The sequence below is a fragment of the Bubalus bubalis genome, chromosome 21 (assembly GCF_019923935.1).
Source record: "Bubalus bubalis isolate 160015118507 breed Murrah chromosome 21, NDDB_SH_1, whole genome shotgun sequence".
Taxonomy (NCBI): domain Eukaryota; kingdom Metazoa; phylum Chordata; class Mammalia; order Artiodactyla; family Bovidae; genus Bubalus; species Bubalus bubalis.
The window spans coordinates 56,528,126-56,545,060 of record NC_059177.1 but is presented as its reverse complement, the minus strand read 5'-3'; the positions used below and the strand labels follow the sequence as shown (position 1 = coordinate 56,545,060).

At 49.7% G+C, this 16,935-nt stretch overlaps 1 protein-coding gene across 17 annotated transcripts in view; it reads left to right on the top strand.

Annotated features, from left to right (window-relative positions):
• PPARG (peroxisome proliferator activated receptor gamma) overlaps window positions 1-16,935 on the top strand; it is a 218,285-nt gene that overhangs the window by 168,213 nt on the left and 33,137 nt on the right. For 14 of the 17 annotated variants that reach the window (XM_044933433.2, XM_044933436.2, XM_044933439.2 and 11 more), the window contains 2 exons: window positions 11,627-11,835; window positions 13,632-13,713. In XM_044933433.2, the coding sequence (XP_044789368.1) occupies window positions 11,627-11,835; window positions 13,632-13,713 (291 nt within the window). Of the gene's footprint in view, window positions 1-4,700; window positions 4,845-9,200; window positions 9,479-9,559; window positions 10,989-11,626; window positions 11,836-13,631; window positions 13,714-16,935 lie in introns of those variants that run through there. The other 3 variants (XM_044933445.2, XM_044933446.2, XM_044933447.2) reach the window with 3 other exon arrangements.

Below are 16,935 nucleotides of genomic sequence, written 5' to 3'. Positions count from 1 at the left end.
CTGGCACGTGGGCCTGCCCTGTGCCCCTGACTGTCTGCTGTCTCCCTCCTCCTCCTCATCCACGCTCACCCTTCTCCAGGATCAGCTCAAAGGCCACCTCTTCCTGGAAGCCTCCCGGATTCTTCAGCCCGTCTGAGCCTGCCCTGACCTCCCCCGCCACCGCCCCGACCGCGCAACACTCCCTCTGGGGCATTTCTGTATTTCCATGCCCCAGGTGGCGCAGTGGTACAGAACCCACCTGCCGGTGCAGGAGTGATAAGTGACATGAGTTTGATCCCTGTGTCGGGAAGATGCTTGGGGAAGGAAATGGCAACCCACTCTAGGATTCTTGCCTGGAAAATCCCATGGACAGAGGAGCCTGGCGGGCTTCAGTTCACGGACTTGAAAAAGAGTCAAGACTTCCCTGAGCGTGTGCACAAACACACATACACGTGTTTCAAGCTGTGCTTCTGTCAAAGCACTGTACTGCCCTCCCGTATCAAACATGATGGACAAAAATGAATGCAAGACCGATGGAGTGTCGCCTGGCTTCCCCTACTTCCTAGCTCTGAAAACCTAGGCGGGGAGGGAACCTCACCTGTGAAATACCAGTGAGAACACCTATCTCACAGGACTGTCGGGAGAGTCAAGGTCAGATGCTAAGTGGCCAGCATATGTAAAGGCCTGATGAATTATTAGGGTGGTCAGATGAAATACACAGTACCCAACTGATTCTGAATTTCAGATAAATTATTTTTATTTATTATAGTATACGTATATCCCAAATAGTACATGTAGCTCCTGTGTTACATTTCACAGATGTTAACGATTATTGTTCATTTTGTTAGATGTGCTAATGAAATTGGGAATATATATTTATACAGTCAGTCCCCATTATTGGCACATTCTGTATTTTCAAATTCACCTGCTGGCTAAAATTTATTTGTAATGTTGAAACCAATATTCGCAGTACTAGGTCACTTACAGACACGCACATGCACTCAGAGAGGAGAAAAATTTGAGTCTCCCGGTGGGCGTGCTCTCAGCTGACGTCAGCAGCTGATACTCTGTCTTGTTTCAGCTCCCATGTCATAAACAGGTGTGCTTTTTGCCATCTCTTCGGTGCCACACTTTTCATATCTTTGTGCTTTGTGTTGGTGATTTTCAAATGGAGCCCCAGGCAGAGTGCTGAGGTGCTGCCCATTGTTCCTAAGCCAAGAAGGCCGCGCTGTGTCTCACAAGAAGATGCACATGTCAGATGCGCTTGGTTCACTCGTGAGTTATACACACGTGGGCCATGAGTTCAACGCTGATGAATCTACTGTAGACATTAGGTAAAGTGTTTTTAAGCAGAAGCACACATGAAACAAGGCTGCATATCAATTGGTTGATGAAAATGTTGTGCCCGGAGGCTGGCGGGAACCTGCCTGTATTTCCCCTAGAAGCAGGGATTCAGTATTCCCTAATTGCGTGTTCATGTGACTTTACAGAACTACTGTGAATAACAAGGAGCAACTATATAGATATGGATGTAATAAAATTTAAATTCCTACCTGTTAGAGTCACATATCAAAACATAAAGTGTGAAATTATATGCTGCTTTAAAAGACCCTAGCAGTGGGAGAGAAGTGTGTTTTATGGACAGTATAAAAGAATCAAGATACCAAAGGTTGAAGATGCTGGAAGTGATGAGGTATTAGGCTATTCTCTCTCCTTTTGTGTATGTTTGAAAAGGACCATAACAAAAGGTCTAAAACACACACTGTTGGGAGTTCCCTGGTGGCCCAGTGGTTAGGATTCTGGGCTTTCACTGCCCTGGCCTGGGTTCAGTCCCTGCTCAGGGAACTGAGATCCTGCGTGGCAAGTGGGGGCGGGGGAGAAGGGGCAAACAAACACACCACCAAGAAGAAAATCTTGATGCAAGAATACCGTGTTCATTAGCTTTTTCTTGGGACCCTCCGTGGGGACAGGACTCCAGATCATGGCCCCTGAGAGCCCATCATGGGCACATCCCAAGCCCTGGAGCGCAGAGCACCCACTGAGGTTGCGCAGCCCTGGCTCTAGTCTCAGCTCCCCCTCAGACTTGCTCTGGCGACTCTGAGCCTTTTTCCTTACCGGGTAAATAAGGAAGTTGAACTGGACAACCTCTGTGTTCTCTTTCATTTTAAAAACCCTCTCCTTCCAACTCCAGTATTTCCTCCATCGCCTTGTTCTGGTGCAATATTACAGCGCACCTCCAGCTGCCTCTTCCCAACCCAGTCCATCCTGGCACCACCATTCTGCAAATCTTGCTGAAGTTCTCCCTTTTTTGCAACATTCTAACCAGGAACCTACTCTGATTTCTATTTCTCTCAAGTCTGAACTCCTCAGCTGAGCAGTCAAGGCCCCTGCAGGTAGAGTACCCACTAAGTGCCATGTCTGGGGCTCTTTCTGCCAGGAGTTCACAGTCCAGTTAAGGAGGACCAGGAATTAGGGACACCACAGGGGTCACCAGGTCTTCCCTGATGGTTCAGTCAGTCAAGAATCAGCCTACAGTGTGGGAGACCTGGGTTCAATCCCTTTGTCAGGAAGATCCCCTGGAGAAGGAAATGGCAACCCACTCCAGTATTCTTGCCTGGAGAAGTCCACGAATGGAGGAGCCTGGTGGGCCACAATCCATGCATGGAGTCACAAAGAGTCGGACACGACTGAGTGACTGACACTTTCACTAGTTCTTTTCAGGGGGCACCAGACTATCCCAGAACCCAGAGGAATGTCACCCAAGGCAGCCTGGGGAAGCAAGAGGAAGTGTCCTGAAGAAGATAGGTCTGAGCTGAGACCTACAGGGCGACCAGAAGTCACTGCTGCACATCCGGGAGAAGGATGGTCCAGGTGGCAGCCACAGTGCTCACGAAGGTCCGGAGACAAGAAAAGGTTGGGGAAGGTCCGGATTTCAGAGCCCATCACACTCAGCCTCATTAATCTCTCTGGCATTATCTGCCACCCTTTCCTGCCACCTGCCTTCCACACTGCCCAGCATGTGTGGTATGTTTGCTGGGGACCCTGGGATTTATTTTAGGAAGGTATATATTGCACTCCCTACCAGGCCTCCTTTAAAATAACCAGGTAGGAGAAGCTTTTATAATTCCCAAGGCACCTTTGTTTCGCTCATCCCTCATGATCCTGATGACCCATTTTTTAATAGAGGAAACTGTGGTTCAGAACGGTTCAATTCGGTTCAGTCACTCAGTTGTGTCCAATTCTTTGCGACCCCATGGACTGCAGCATACCAGGCCTCCCTGTCCATCACTAATTCCCGGAGTTTACTCAGACTCATGTCCATTGAGTCGGTGATGCCATCCAACCATCTCATCCTCTGTTGCCCACTTCTACTCCTGTGTTCAATCTTTCCCAGCATCAGGGTCTTTTCAAATGAGTCAGTTCCTCATATCAGGTGGCCAAAGTATTGGAGTTTCAGCTTCAGCATCAGTCCTTCCAATGAATATTCAGGACTGATCTCCCTTAGGATGGACTGGTTGAATCTCCTTGCAGTCCAAGGGACTCTCAAGAGTCTTCTCCAACACCACAGTTCAAAAGCATCAATTCTTCAGCGCTCAGCTTTCTTTATAGTCCAATTCTCACATCCACACATGACTACTGGAAAAACCACAGCCTTGACTAGACAGACCTTTGTTGGCAAAGTAATGTCTCTGCTTTTGAATATGCTGTCTAGGTTAGTCATAACTTTCCTTCCAAGGAGTGTCTTTTAATTTCATGGCTGCAGTCACCATCCGCAGTGATTTTGGAGCCCCCCAAAAATAAAGTCTGTCACTGTTTCCACTGTTTCCCCATCTATGTGCCATGAAGTGATGGGACCAGATGCTATGATCTTAGTTTTCTGAATGTTGAGTTTTGGGGTTGTTTTTTTTTAAATAATTTTTGTTGATTTATTTTTGGCTGTGTGGGGTCCTTGTTGCTGCCTGGGCTTTTCTCTAGTTGCGGCGAGTGGGGCTCCTCTCTGGCTGCTGCGCTCCGGCTCCTCACTGCAGTGGCTTCTCCTGCTGCCGAGCATGCGCCTCCAGGGCACACAGGCTGCAGCAGTTGCGGCACATGGGCTCAGCAGTCGCAGCTGCGGTTCCCGGGCTCTAGAGCACAAGCCCGACAGCCGTAGCACATGGGCTTAATTGCTCTGAGACATGTGGAATATTCCTAGATCAGGGATCAAACCTGCGTCTCCTGCATTGTCAGGCAGAAACTTTACCTCTGAGCCACCAGGGAAGCCCTGAATGTTGAGTTTTAAGCCAACTTTTCCACTCTCATCTTTCACTTTCATCAAGAGGCTCTTGCTGTCACTCACTAAAGATCACAAAGTTGGTGAGGAGGGAGGTGAGGATGCTAATGCAGGTCTGACGCCAGGCCTGTTGTCCTTGGGTTATGGCAAGTGCAGTCGCTTCAAGCATCCCATCTCCCCAGGGCCGAGGACCACAACTCCTTAAGGCCTGGCTTCGTGTCTCGTCCTATCGCTGTGACTCCAATACCTCCCAGCTACGTGACACTGGCTAAGTAACTTAGATCTCATCTGTGAAACGGATCTTGTGGGACTGCTGTAGGGATTAAACGAGAACAGCACCTGTGCAGAGGGGCTATCGGTACAATCACGGGAAGCGCAGGAAAGAGGACGCGCCGCCTGCGACTCACACCCCACTGACACCCGCCTGCAGGCCCCGCGCAGGCGCGCTGCGCAAAGACCCGGCGGGCCCTCCCGTGGGCTCCACGGCTGCGCAGTCGCCCGGCTTTGCGGCCGCGCTGCTTGACGGCAGCGGTGTCCGCCCCCCGGCCGGCGTTGCCGGGGTAACGCCGCGCGCGCGCGCGAGGGGCGGAGGAAGGTAAGGTACCCCGGGCCCCCGGGAGCGGGTAGCAATTCGAGGCGACCAGCGCGGTGGCCGCGGCCTTCGGGGGGGGCTCGTCCGCGGGAGGAGGCGTCGCCTTTTCCGAAAGCTCTCCGGGGCCAGAGTAGAAGCGGTCCTGAGACGTTCCTCCGGGGGTACAGCCACGCGGAACTGGGCCGGAACGCAGGGCCCGGCTTCTAGTTCTGCCGGAATATTAGCCCCCTTTCCCCTCCTCCGTGTATCTGCAACTCTCTCTTTTCTATGCTTTTTCTGGAAACACTGACGCCGCGGGGCAGAGTGCCGCGGACAGAGTAAGGCGAGGTGCATCTGATAACAGACCGTGCCCTAGAGGAGCCTTCTTTGATTGCTAGCAGGGTTGCTGGGGCTGTAGGAGACCGGCAAAGGGACAGGTTATGACACGGGGTTGGGAGTCTGTTGAGCCCTTGACTTTTTTTTTTATGCTCATTAGTTGCAGCTGCAGCTTTTCGCCTGGCTCGCACATCACATGGTAGGCCCAGTACCAGGCTGGTTCGCACAATCACCCATCAGTCTTCAAAGGTTTAACTTTTGTTTGTGTGTCTTAGTCTCGGGTTCTAACCTGAAAGCTCCCCAGAGGCAGGATTGTCTCTTCCTTTTCATCCTTGCCTCCCCTAGCCTACAAGGTAGCACTTGGAGCCTCAAGCGTGTTTGTGTATGTTTATAATTGGGAGAATGTGAGTTCTGCTGAGTGGGAGGCTTTAACCAGCTGGTTTGGCAAGGTGGGCCCAGGCGGTTGGAAAATTAAATAATGGCACCTCCCCCCTTCCTTTTTGCCTTCCTTTGTTTTGTTTGGAATAAACATTTACTAAACACCTAAAAGGTGTTAGCTTGTGTGCTCAGGGGAAGAATTAGGAACAAGCCCTGCTTTTGATAGAAAACTAAATGTATTGTGTACCTAACACTGTGGGTGTCTGGAGTCAGTTTAGCCAGGTTTGGAAGAGCGAAAGGAACAGCTCCGTACAGGTGCGTAGCACTCCCCGCCAGCCCCCAGTCCCTTTCCTCCTCTCCAGTGGGATGGCTGTTGGCATTGAGTTTGAATAGGCCATCCTATCTCTAGTGGCTGGAAACATGGACTACATAGTGAAATCACCTGGATCCCATCTCTGACCTTCTGATGTAATTGTAGGTTAGGCCTGGGGATTGGGAGTTTCAAAATTTCCCCAGGTGATTCTAAGAGCAGCCAAGCTTGAGAGCCACTGTTATATATGACCCCAGGTCAATTTTCTTAATCTTGTAAACTGGTTTTTTTTTTTTTTGGCCATGCATTATGGCTTGTAGGAACTTAGTTCCTCAACCAGGGATTGAACCTTAGCAGTGAAAGCACAGAGTCTTAAAGTCTGCTGAGAAGTCAGAGAATTACCTCTTAACCTTCTTTCCTGTTAATTGCTGGTAATATTCCAATACGTGGATATGTTGTTGTTCTTTAGTCGCTAAGTCATGTCTGACTCTTTGCAACCCCATTGTAGCCTGCCAAGCTCCTCTGTCCATGGGATTTCCCAGGCAAAAATACTAAAGTGGGTTGCCATTTCCTTCTCCAGGGCATCTTCCCGACCGAGGGATCGAACCCATGTCTCCTGCATTGGCAGGCGGATTCTTTACCAACCAGGGAAGCCTATATGGATGCAGCATGTTTTTAAAAATCTTTTTATTATTTATTTATTTACTTATTTGGCTGCACCGGGTCTTAGTTTAATGTGTGAGTGGCTTCCACACAGTTTTCTAGTCCTGATCAATTTGAAGATGAAATTGAGTTCAGGGACCGCACGTGGGTTGTTAAAATCACACGATCGTAATGGTGGCGCTGCACATACGGAAGGCCTACCGAGAGGCACGTCCTCCTTGATGTCCATGCTGCCACATGCACAGCAGCGACACCAGACCTCCGAATTTTGAGGTCTTGTGAACAGCAGGGACTCTTGTGAGAGGAACCTTCTATGATGCCAACGTGGGTTGAAGTACAGATTCTTGCCATCAACTGTCAGAGCTCCTTCTAGGCTTTCTTAAAGAGTGTAACAGCAGTCTGAAAGGGAGAATCCTAAACAATCTAGGCACATTAAAACAGAACTTTTTCACTGGTTGGAGAGAATTTTATTGGAAGTGCGTGAAGTTAGTCAGTGAACATTTTCTGTTTTTAAAAATCTTTTAATGTAATATATACAAGTCAAATACTAAGCAGAGGTTAAGTTATAAAAGTGAACTGCTTATAAAAGTCCACGAATTATTCCTGAAAACCCTAACTAGAAACCAGCATCCTGCCTCAAAAAAGTCGACACGTTATTTTAAGTTTTAGAATAAGTTGCCGTTTCTTCAGTTGCATGCTAAATGCGCTTGGCGCTTGAATAACACAGAAGGTCAGGGTGCTGACCCTCTGTGATCTTCAAAACTCTGAGTGTAATTTTCAGTCCGCCTCCAGATCCCTGGTTCCTTTATATCTAAGGCTATGCATCTGTGGACTCAACCAACCATGGATGGTGTATCACTGTAGCATTTACTATTGAAAAAAGTCTGGGTGTACGAGTACCCATGCAGGTGAACCCCATGTGGTTCGGGGTCCACTGTAGTTGCTTGGGTTGAGTGACAAATTGGCAAGGGAGAGTCTACGTAAAATGCCCTTGAGAGGGAATCTCTTAATTCCGCATTAACGTGGTATACGTAGTTTTGTTCTGAACACTATATGGCGAGATGTGTGCATAGATGCACACACATATGTATGTATATGAAATGTACACAGTCATGCTCAATATTTACATCTATTGGGGGGCTCATTTAGAAATTATCTTAGCATTTTGCTGTCTGGAATACTTTATAGCAATCTTATGAAGCAATCTTCCAACTTGCTGATTCTTTTTATAGTTACTATTGTAACTGGTTATCACCATCTTAACTTCCCTGGTTTCTATTTTCCTTTGTCCTCATTTAATTCCTTCACATCGTTTGGAGGGTGGCTAGAGAATCCCAGGGACGGGGAAGCCTAGTGGCAGCCGTCTATGGGGTCACACAAGTCGGACACGACTGAAGCGACTTAGCAGTAGCAGCAGCAGAGAAATCCTTACACATTGGACAGTGCTTTTGATTTCTTTCTTTTCCCTAATACTCATTTGTTTCGGTGTGCTGGGTCTTAGTTGCAGCACTTGGGATCTTTTTTTTTTTTTTTTTTTTGGTTGCAGCATGCAGGCTCCTAGCCTGTGGGAGAAAGAATGGAAGAGTCAGTGCATCTTTGGGAGGAGTGGGTCTGCTGGGCGAGGGGCTCGCTTTCCTGTCCTTGCTGTCCTTGGTGCTCGTTGTCCTACCAGGAATGATTTGTGTGTGTGTCTGTCTCCCCATCTGGCCCGTGGGCTGGTTAAAGGAGCGGCGTGTCTGTCTCCCCTCGTATCCACAGCATGACCTCAACCACATGAGAAATGAAAAACCATACAGAAAAAATTGAAATATTTTTAAAAGGGTAAATTACAACTACACCGGATACTATTTCTCTGCTGTCTCATTAGCAAAAATCAAAAAGTCTGAGCACGCACGTGGCTGATGAGTCTGCAGCAACACACGCACGCTTCCCTAATATTTATTTTTACCTGTTTGTGCCCTGCCTTAGCGCTGGCAGTGGGTTCTTAACTGTGCCCTGCAGACTCTCCTAGTTGTGGCGTGGGGGACCTAGTGCCGTGACCAGGGGTGGAACCCGGGCCCCCCGCACTGGGAGCACAGGGTCTTAAGCCTCTGGACCACCAGGGAAGTCCCTGGGTTTCTTTTTAATGGGCCTAAAACTAAGATCATGGCATCTGGTCTCATCACTTCATGGGAAATAGATGGGGAAACAGTGTCAGACTTTATTTTGGGGGGGCTCCAAAATCACTGCAGATGGTGATTGCAGCCGGGAAATTAAAAGACGCTTACTCCTTGGAAGGAAAGTTATGACCAACCTAGATAGCATATTCAAAAGCAGAGACATTACTTTGCCAACAAAAGTCCATCTAGTCAAGGCTGTGGTTTTTCCAGTGGTCGTGTATGGATATGAGAGTTGGACTGTGAAGAAAGGTGAGTGCCGAAGAATTGATGCTTTTGAACTGTGGTGTTGGAGAAGACTCTTGAGAGTCCCTTGGACTGCAAGGAGATCCAACCAGTCCATCCTAAAGGAGATCAGTCCTGGGTGTTCCTTGGAGGGACTGATGCTAAAGCTGAAACTCTAATACTTTGGCCACCTCATGCGAAGAGTTGACTCATTGGAAAAGACCCTGATGCTGGGAGGGATTGGGGGCAGGAGGAGAAGGGGACGACAGGATGAGATGGCTGGATGGCATCACTGACTCGATGGACATGAGTTTGAGTAAACTCCGGGAGTTGGTTGGTGATGGACAGGGAGGCCTGGCGTGCTGCGGTTCATGGAGTGGCAAAGAGTTGTACACAACTGAGCAACTGAACTGAACTGAAACCCCAGGAGCCCCTCAGCTTCCTGCCCCAGCTTTCACCGCCTTCACTGGCTGTTTCAGGCTTGAGTGCCTCCTGTGCCCAACAGATGCTGGTACCAAGTGCAGTGCGCAGCTAAGCAGTCAGCGGTGCTTTTTCCCCTGCGAGCGTTTGGAGCTCAGGAGGCTAAACACGTGAGTGGTACAGCGCCCTTGGGTCTTCAGGCACCGCATGTGCTGTCAGCCTCAATCCAGTCCAGAGCCGGGCCTGGGGGCGGAGCAGGTTCCAGTCCCCGTCTCGTCCCGGCGCGCCTGCCCAGCACGTGGGGCGCCGGGCCCTGGGACTGGGGGAGGAGCAGGTTCCAGTCCCCGTCTCGTCCCGGCGCGCCTGCCCAGCACGTGGGGCGCCGGGCCCTGGGACTGGGGGAGGAGCAGGTTCCAGTCCCCGTCTCGTCCCGGCAAGCCTGCCCAGCACGTGGGGCGCCGGGCCCTGGGACTGGGGGCGGAGCAGGTTCCAGTCCCCGTCTCATCCGGCGCCCCTGCCCAGCACGTGGGGCGCCGGGCTCTGGGACTGGGGGAGGAGCAGGTTCCAGTCCCCGTCTCGTCCCAGCGCGCCTGCCCAGCACGTGGGGCGCCGGGCCCTGGGACTGGGGGAGGAGCAGGTTCCAGTCCCCGTCTCGTCCCGGCAAGCCTGCCCAGCACATGGGGCTCCAGGCCCTGGGACTGGGGGTGGAGCAGGTTCCAGTCCCTGTCTCGTTGTGGCGCACCTGCCCAGCACGTGGGGCGCCGAGCCCTGTCTCCCGCACTCCCTGCGTTTCCCCCCTGGCCCGTGGCTGAGTTTTCCTGAGCTGATACATCTGCTGTGGTCCTGTCTTTATCACAGCAGCGCACCCGATTTGACTTCCTTCCTCCAGCCGTTACTGAACCTCAGCCTGTGTGTGTTTTGTCCTTGTTTTCTCTCCTCGGGTTGAGGAAGGGAGAGATACTGGCTTCACCTTCCTTTCCTCCCTCAGAGTGCTGCTGCTGTTTAGTCGCTCAGTCGTGTCTGACTCGTTGCAGCTGCCTGAACTGCAGCACACCAGGCTCCCTTACCCTTCACTGTCTTGGAGTGTTTGCTCAGACTCGGGTCCATTGAGTCATGGTGATGCTGTCTAACCATCTCCTCCTCTGTCGCCCCCTTCTCCTCTTGCCTTCAGTCTCTCCCAGCCTCAGGGTTTGTCAGCTCTTTGCATCAGGTGGCCAAAGTATTGGAGCTTCAGCATCAGTCCTTCCAATGAATATTCAGGGTTGATTTCCTCTAGGATGGACTGGTTTGAGCTCCTTGCTGTTCAAGGGACTCTAGTAGTGCTGGGTGTCAAGTAATTCCAGGATTCTCCATAACCCTCAGCTCCTAACGTGGAGAAGCACTGAGCCTTCAAACGAGAGGGACGGCTGCCGCCCGTGCTCCCAGCAGAACCTGGAGGATGGAGCCGAGCCCTTCCCCTCCGAGCCTCTGACAGCGTCTCTCTAACCTGGCCCTGCTTTCTCATCCATCAGCAGTGTTGGCAGCGCTCTGCCTGTAATAGTTAACGATAGTGGATACGCAGAGCGCTCGGTGCCACGTGCTGGAGGCTGTCCTAGGCACCTTCTGGGTCTTCACTATAAGATGGAGCCTGTTTTTATCCTTATTTTGCAGAGAAGAAAACAAAAGCTTGGAGAGACGAAAGTAAGTTTCGCCCATCACACGGCTGGGCAGCAGGGAGCCGATTCCGGTCCCCACACCCTGGCCTGACGCTTCCTGCTCTCAGCCGCTCACGCGTGGTGCCTTAAAGGATGACCATTTAAAATCATTGTCATTATTGTTAATTTACCTGAAAAACTGGGAGATGATCCTGTTTTGGAACACGAAGTCTCACTACCTGTACTTCTTTGAGGACGGGGTGCTTTTGGTTTTCTCTCTGTCCCCAGCACCCCTGGTGATTAGGAGCCTCTGGTAGGTGCTCGGTAAATGTCTATTGGCTGAGTGAGCGGGCGGGAGGAATCCTCGAGGGCAGAAGCCCTCTTGGGCCCGCTGGCAGGAGGCCTTTGAGTAGCGTTGTGCCCATGGACCTGTCTCTAGGCTCAGAAGCACCAGCTGCGATCAGAAATCGTACCACGACTCCTGGGGCATTGTTGTGGAATTCATGGGGTCCCCTCGGGGAGTGGGGTTTGTACCGCTCCAACAGATCCGTCTTGTTTTTGTCCCTTTTGAATATTTTGGTTTTTTCCACAGGCCACGAGGTTTTTCTGAGCCTGGGTATACAGGCACTCACCTGTCTGATCGGCGTGCTAACCGATTGACTTGCTTCTGTCTGTCTCTTACAGTCCTGAAGTCACTTGGGAAGATGGCGGAGGCAGTGTTCCGTCCCCCAAAGAGGAAGAGAAGAGTGCATGACAGCTATGAGTCTCCCCTGCCCATCCCTTGCGGTCAGGACCGTGGTCCTGAGAAGGACTTCCGAATCTTCCGGGCTGAGATGATAAACAGCCATGTGATCGTGAGGGGCCTGGAAGACATGGAGCAGCTCTATGGGAAGGTAGGTGTGGGCGGCTCAGCCCGGCCGTTCCCTCACAGCCCCGAGCCGGCCGTGCTCCCCCGCCTACCCCCAGGAGCAGACCACCAGTGACCCGCACATGCTCTCTGAGGTCTGGTCCAGCGTGGGAGCTGAATCAGGTGCCCCGAAGCCTTAAGCCCAGAGGACCATAACCCCCACCCACGAACCCACATGTAGCAGTGAAGTTGGGTCAGTGCATCGACCTTTCTTGCTTCTTGATTGTAAAAGCAACATGTGTTTGTTCATTGTTTAAAAAAAAAAAACAAATTTCAAGCAGTTTACAGAAATATCCTGGGTAAGAGGTAAAGTGTGGCCCTCACCCCCTTCCATCCCGGGGGTGACCGTGGAGCCGCAGACTGTTGTGCCACAGGACAACCCAGAGGAGGCCTCTGCTTGTCCTCCGGCTCCTCACCTGCCCCCCCTCCTGGTTGAGGACCTCTCCTCTGATGAAGGCGTGTTCCAGTTTTGGCTTTTCCCATCACTGATAGGTGTGGGTTGAGATGGGAAGCTTCCTTATCTTCTGCCCCGTAGCCAGTTCAACGCTGAAGACACTTTTAAGACAGCTTTATAGAGGTATGCTGCTGCTGCTGCTAAGTCGCTTCAATTGTGTCTGACTCTGTGCGACCCCATAGACAGCAGCCCACCAGGCTCCCCCGTCCCTGGGATTCTCCAGGCAAGAACACTGGAGTGGGTTGCCATTTTCTTCTCCAATGCATGAAAGTGAAAAGTAAAAGTGAAGTCGCTCAGTCATGTCCAACTCTTAGCAACCTCATGGACTGCAGCCCACCGGGCTCCTCCGTCCATGGGATTTTCCGGCAAGGGTACTGGAGTGGGGTGCCATTGCCTTCTCCATTATAGAGGTATGCTGCTGCTGCTGCTAAGTCACTTAGCCAACTCTGTGTGTATAAAGCCGTAAAATTTGCCCTTTCAAGTGTACACCACGACGACCGTAACAAACTCAGAGAGCTGTGCAGCCACGCCACGGTCCAGCTGTGGAGCCTCCCCACGGCCACAGGAGGTTCCTTGGTGCCCCGTGTACTAATCCCTGCCCCCACTCCCAGCCCAGGCACTGCTGATCCACTTCCTGCCTCTGTAAGTGTGGCTTCTCGAGTCATTTTATATAAAATCCATGTTACAGCCAGCCTCCCAGAATGGGATATGTGGATGGCATTGACCCTGGTGGGTCAGAGGTCCAGGCCAAGGGCAGTCTCCCCAATAGTCGCAACATATAACATTTAGCAGAGGCTTTGTGAAGCGCTGTACTGGTCATTTATTCTGACTGTTCAATCTGGGAGGAGGGTATAAGGTGTTCATTTTATTATTTCAGTTGTCTATGGGTTTAAATATTTTCTGGTTTTTAAGAAATGGTGGAGAGGGAGCCAGAGTTTTTGGAGTCAGCAGGAAGGAGAGGAGGAGTACCAGTTCTGGGCGCACGGGAATCCAAGAAGGTTTTTGTGTCTGGTGGACGTGGCTCCTGGCCGGTGTGTTCGGAGGACGCCCTGCCTCCGTCTGCCCTTCACCTTCAGCTCCCCTGGCTGGACTGAAAGCATTACTCCTGAGACAAATGAGGTGCACAGGAAACTTCCCAGCTCCCTTCACGCAATCGGAGGGAAAAAAAAATGCTATGATCGGTCTTCAGAGTAATCATTACGTAATCAAAGGGAAGATGTCAAGCTGTGAACAATGCGATGACTCTCTTGTTAACTCAGATAGTTCTCCTTCAGCTAAAAAATGAATAACTCAACATGAGCTAACTCTCTTTCTTCTCTTCCCGGAAGGGTTATTTTGGAAAAGGCATCCTGTCCAGAAGCCGACCAAACTTCACAATCTCAGATCCTAAGCTGGTTGCTAAATGGAAAGGTAAGACTGGTACAACGTTGCGTTCTTTTGGCAAATTATCTTTTTTCTTCATTTTTAGGTCTCACACAAGATTATACAATAAAATTCCAAAGGAGAAGTAACATGCCACTGGCAATCTTACTGCTAAAAGTATCAGCTAAAATAATTCTAATCATGGTGAAAGGGCTCTTAACAATTGGTGAAAATGTGTTTCATCTAATTTCTGAAATTAACAGAAGTGTTATTCAGACTTTTCTGTCATTAAGCATTGCCTCACAGTGTCCTGGGCATGTGGAAGGTTCTAGTCATTAAGTGTCTGCTCACCCATATGGGAGGCGAATTTTATATTTTATTTTTAGGTGTGGAATTTGCAACAGTAACCATGACATTGATGTATTTGTAAAATGTACTAATGTTTGTAGTTCTCAATAGCTGTTCCTCTTTACTTTATAAATCTTTCATCTTGGTGTATTTTTCTAAGGGGAGGCTCATGGTAAGTATGTAACCAATACCAGCAGGTTAAAACATAATTAGAAAGGATTTTTTTAAAACATTATATTGCAAGAAAAAAATAGAAATTAAAACTGCACTGAGATACCATTTCAGCAATCAGAATGACAGAAATCCTAAAGTTTCACAGCGTGCCCTGTTGGTAAGCCCTGAGAAACACTCACGTGATCCTGGTGGGGCTGCAGGTGGTATGGCCGTTACACGGGGAATTGGATGTCCCAAAAAATGACGCATGCACTTACCCCCCTCCTTCCCCTCTCCCCGCCGAACCCCTGGTAACCTTCACATGCTTTCTGTGCCCTTGATTTCGCCCCTTCTAAATATTTCTTGTAAGGGGAAAAAGCTCTTGTGTCCTTCACGTGGAATAAATTTTGCAAGGTTTATCCGTGTCGTAGCATGATCAGAACTTCATCCTGAGTGCTGTTCCGTGGTAGGATATACTTTGTGTTGTTTACCTGTCGATTCATAGACGGATATCGGGGTGGTTTCTACCGTCACAAGTAGCGCTGGTCTGAGCGTTCATGTACGGGTTTCCGTATGGACACCCGTTTTCCTTTTGTGTATACTTAGGACTGGACTCGCTGGATCGAACAATTATTCTAATTTTTTGAGGAATCACAAACTTGTTTCCATCACACCTGCATCATTTTACATTCCCACCAGCAGTGCATAAGGTTTGCCAGTTTTTGCACATCCCCACCACCTGTCCTTTATTTTGTTTTTTTTTGAATAGTAGCCATTTTAATGGGCGTGACATGGTAACAAGGGTTTATCATTTTAATGAAGTCTGATTTATCCTTTTTCTTTGCTTGCGTGTGCTTTTGCTGTCGTATTTAGGGAACCATTGCCAAATCCAAGCTCACGCAGATTTTCCCCAGGGTTTCTTCTAAGAGGTTGATAGTTTCAGCTCTCAAGTTTGGGTCTTTCATCTGTTTCGATTTAATTTTTCTTTGATGTAGGATATGGGTCCCGCTTCATTGTTTCGCCCGAAGATACCCAGTTGTCCAATAGATGCGTTTGCTTTTAACTCAGCAATTCCACTCCTGACAATTTATCTTAAAGATAAGCTGGCAAAAATATGAAAAGAAAGAGCCCAGGGCTGTTTGTTGCAACACTCTTCCTAATGTTAAAAGACTAGAAATAACCCAAATAGCCATGCGGGTACCAGCAGAATAAAGTATAGACCATTCTCAGAAGGATGTGCTGTGGAGCTGCGATAGGAGTAGGGGCTCACTAGGCTGTTATTTCTCAGCAGAGAAAGCAAGGTAAAGGACAGTGTGCCACGGGTCATCTAAGGGGAGGAGATTGCAAATAGGTTTTAAAATGTAAAGAAGGATAAACTATAATTTTAAATGCCTGTGAGGGAGGGATAGAATAGGATGGAGAGAGAAGTGAGACTAGATTTGACTTTGGAAACTTGTAAACGTATTACATGACTACAGGCGAAAGTTAAATTTGAAAAAGTTAATTCATTAAAAAAAAAAAAATTCGAGAAAATGAAGAATCTGTATATCACGTTGGTGGTGTAGCCACAGGGGAAGCTATTTTGAGTGACTTTAAAACATGATAGGGGCTCCCCTGGTTGCTCAATGGTGAAGAGTCTGCCTGCAAATGCAGGAGACACGGGTTCAATCCCTGGTCCGGGAAGGTCCCGTAGGCCACGGAATAACTAAGCCCATCCCCCACAAGTACTGAGCCCGTGTGCCTCAACTGCTGGAGCCCGAGAGCCCTAGAGCTCTTGCTCTGCAACAGGAGAAAGGCCCACGCAGCAACGAAGACCCCGCGCGGCCAAAAATAAGCCCGTTTACTTAGAGAGATCCCACATGCCATGTGGTACGGCCAAAACCAAAACCACAGTGATTCAGTCCTAATGGGATACACTTTGTATCTCCTGCCACGATCTTGTGGAACAAACCACCCCAAAATCCAGTGGTCTTCAACAGCAGCTGCATTTGCTCATTTGAGTCTCCAAGTGAGTTCTGGGTAGGTCTGCTGTTCTTGCCTGGATGGGCTCATATCTGGTTAGTCATGGATCTGCTGGCCACAGTGATGGATCCAGTGATGGATCCAGCTAGGCTGGATGGCTGTCAGCTGGTCCAGGATGGTCTCCACTGCGATGAGGGGTGGAGGGCCCCACGTGTGTCATCCTCCTCAGGCCATCTCAGGCTTGCTCTCCAGTTACTGTGAACACTCGGGAAGATCCCCTGGAGAAGGGAATGGCAATGCGCTCCGGTATTCTTGCCTGGGGAATTCCATGGACAGAGGAGCCCTGGCAGGCTACAGTCCAGGGGGTCGCAGAGAGTCGGATACAACTTAGCAGCTGAGCACACAAGCACCAAAGACGGAATGATGTGAGGTATGTGTTTCGAATCATCCGGGGGCCAGGGCAGAAGACAGACGGAGCATGACTTGTAGTTTAGTTGCTCAGTCGCATCCAGCTCTTTGCGACCCCATGGTCTGTAGCCCACCAGGCTCCTCTATCCATGGAATGCTCCAGGCAAGAATACTGGAGTGGGTTTCCATTTCCTCCTCCAGGGGATCTTCCCCACCCAGAGATTAAATCCACTTCTCCTGCATTGGCAGGCAGATTCTTTACCACTGAGCCACCAGGGAAGCCTGAACTGGCCGTGAGTTAAAGCTGAGTGATGGGAGCATGGAAATGTATTATACTATTCTCTCTACTTTTATACACTTTAAATTTTTTCATAGAGTTTTAGTTTTTAAAGAGGGAGG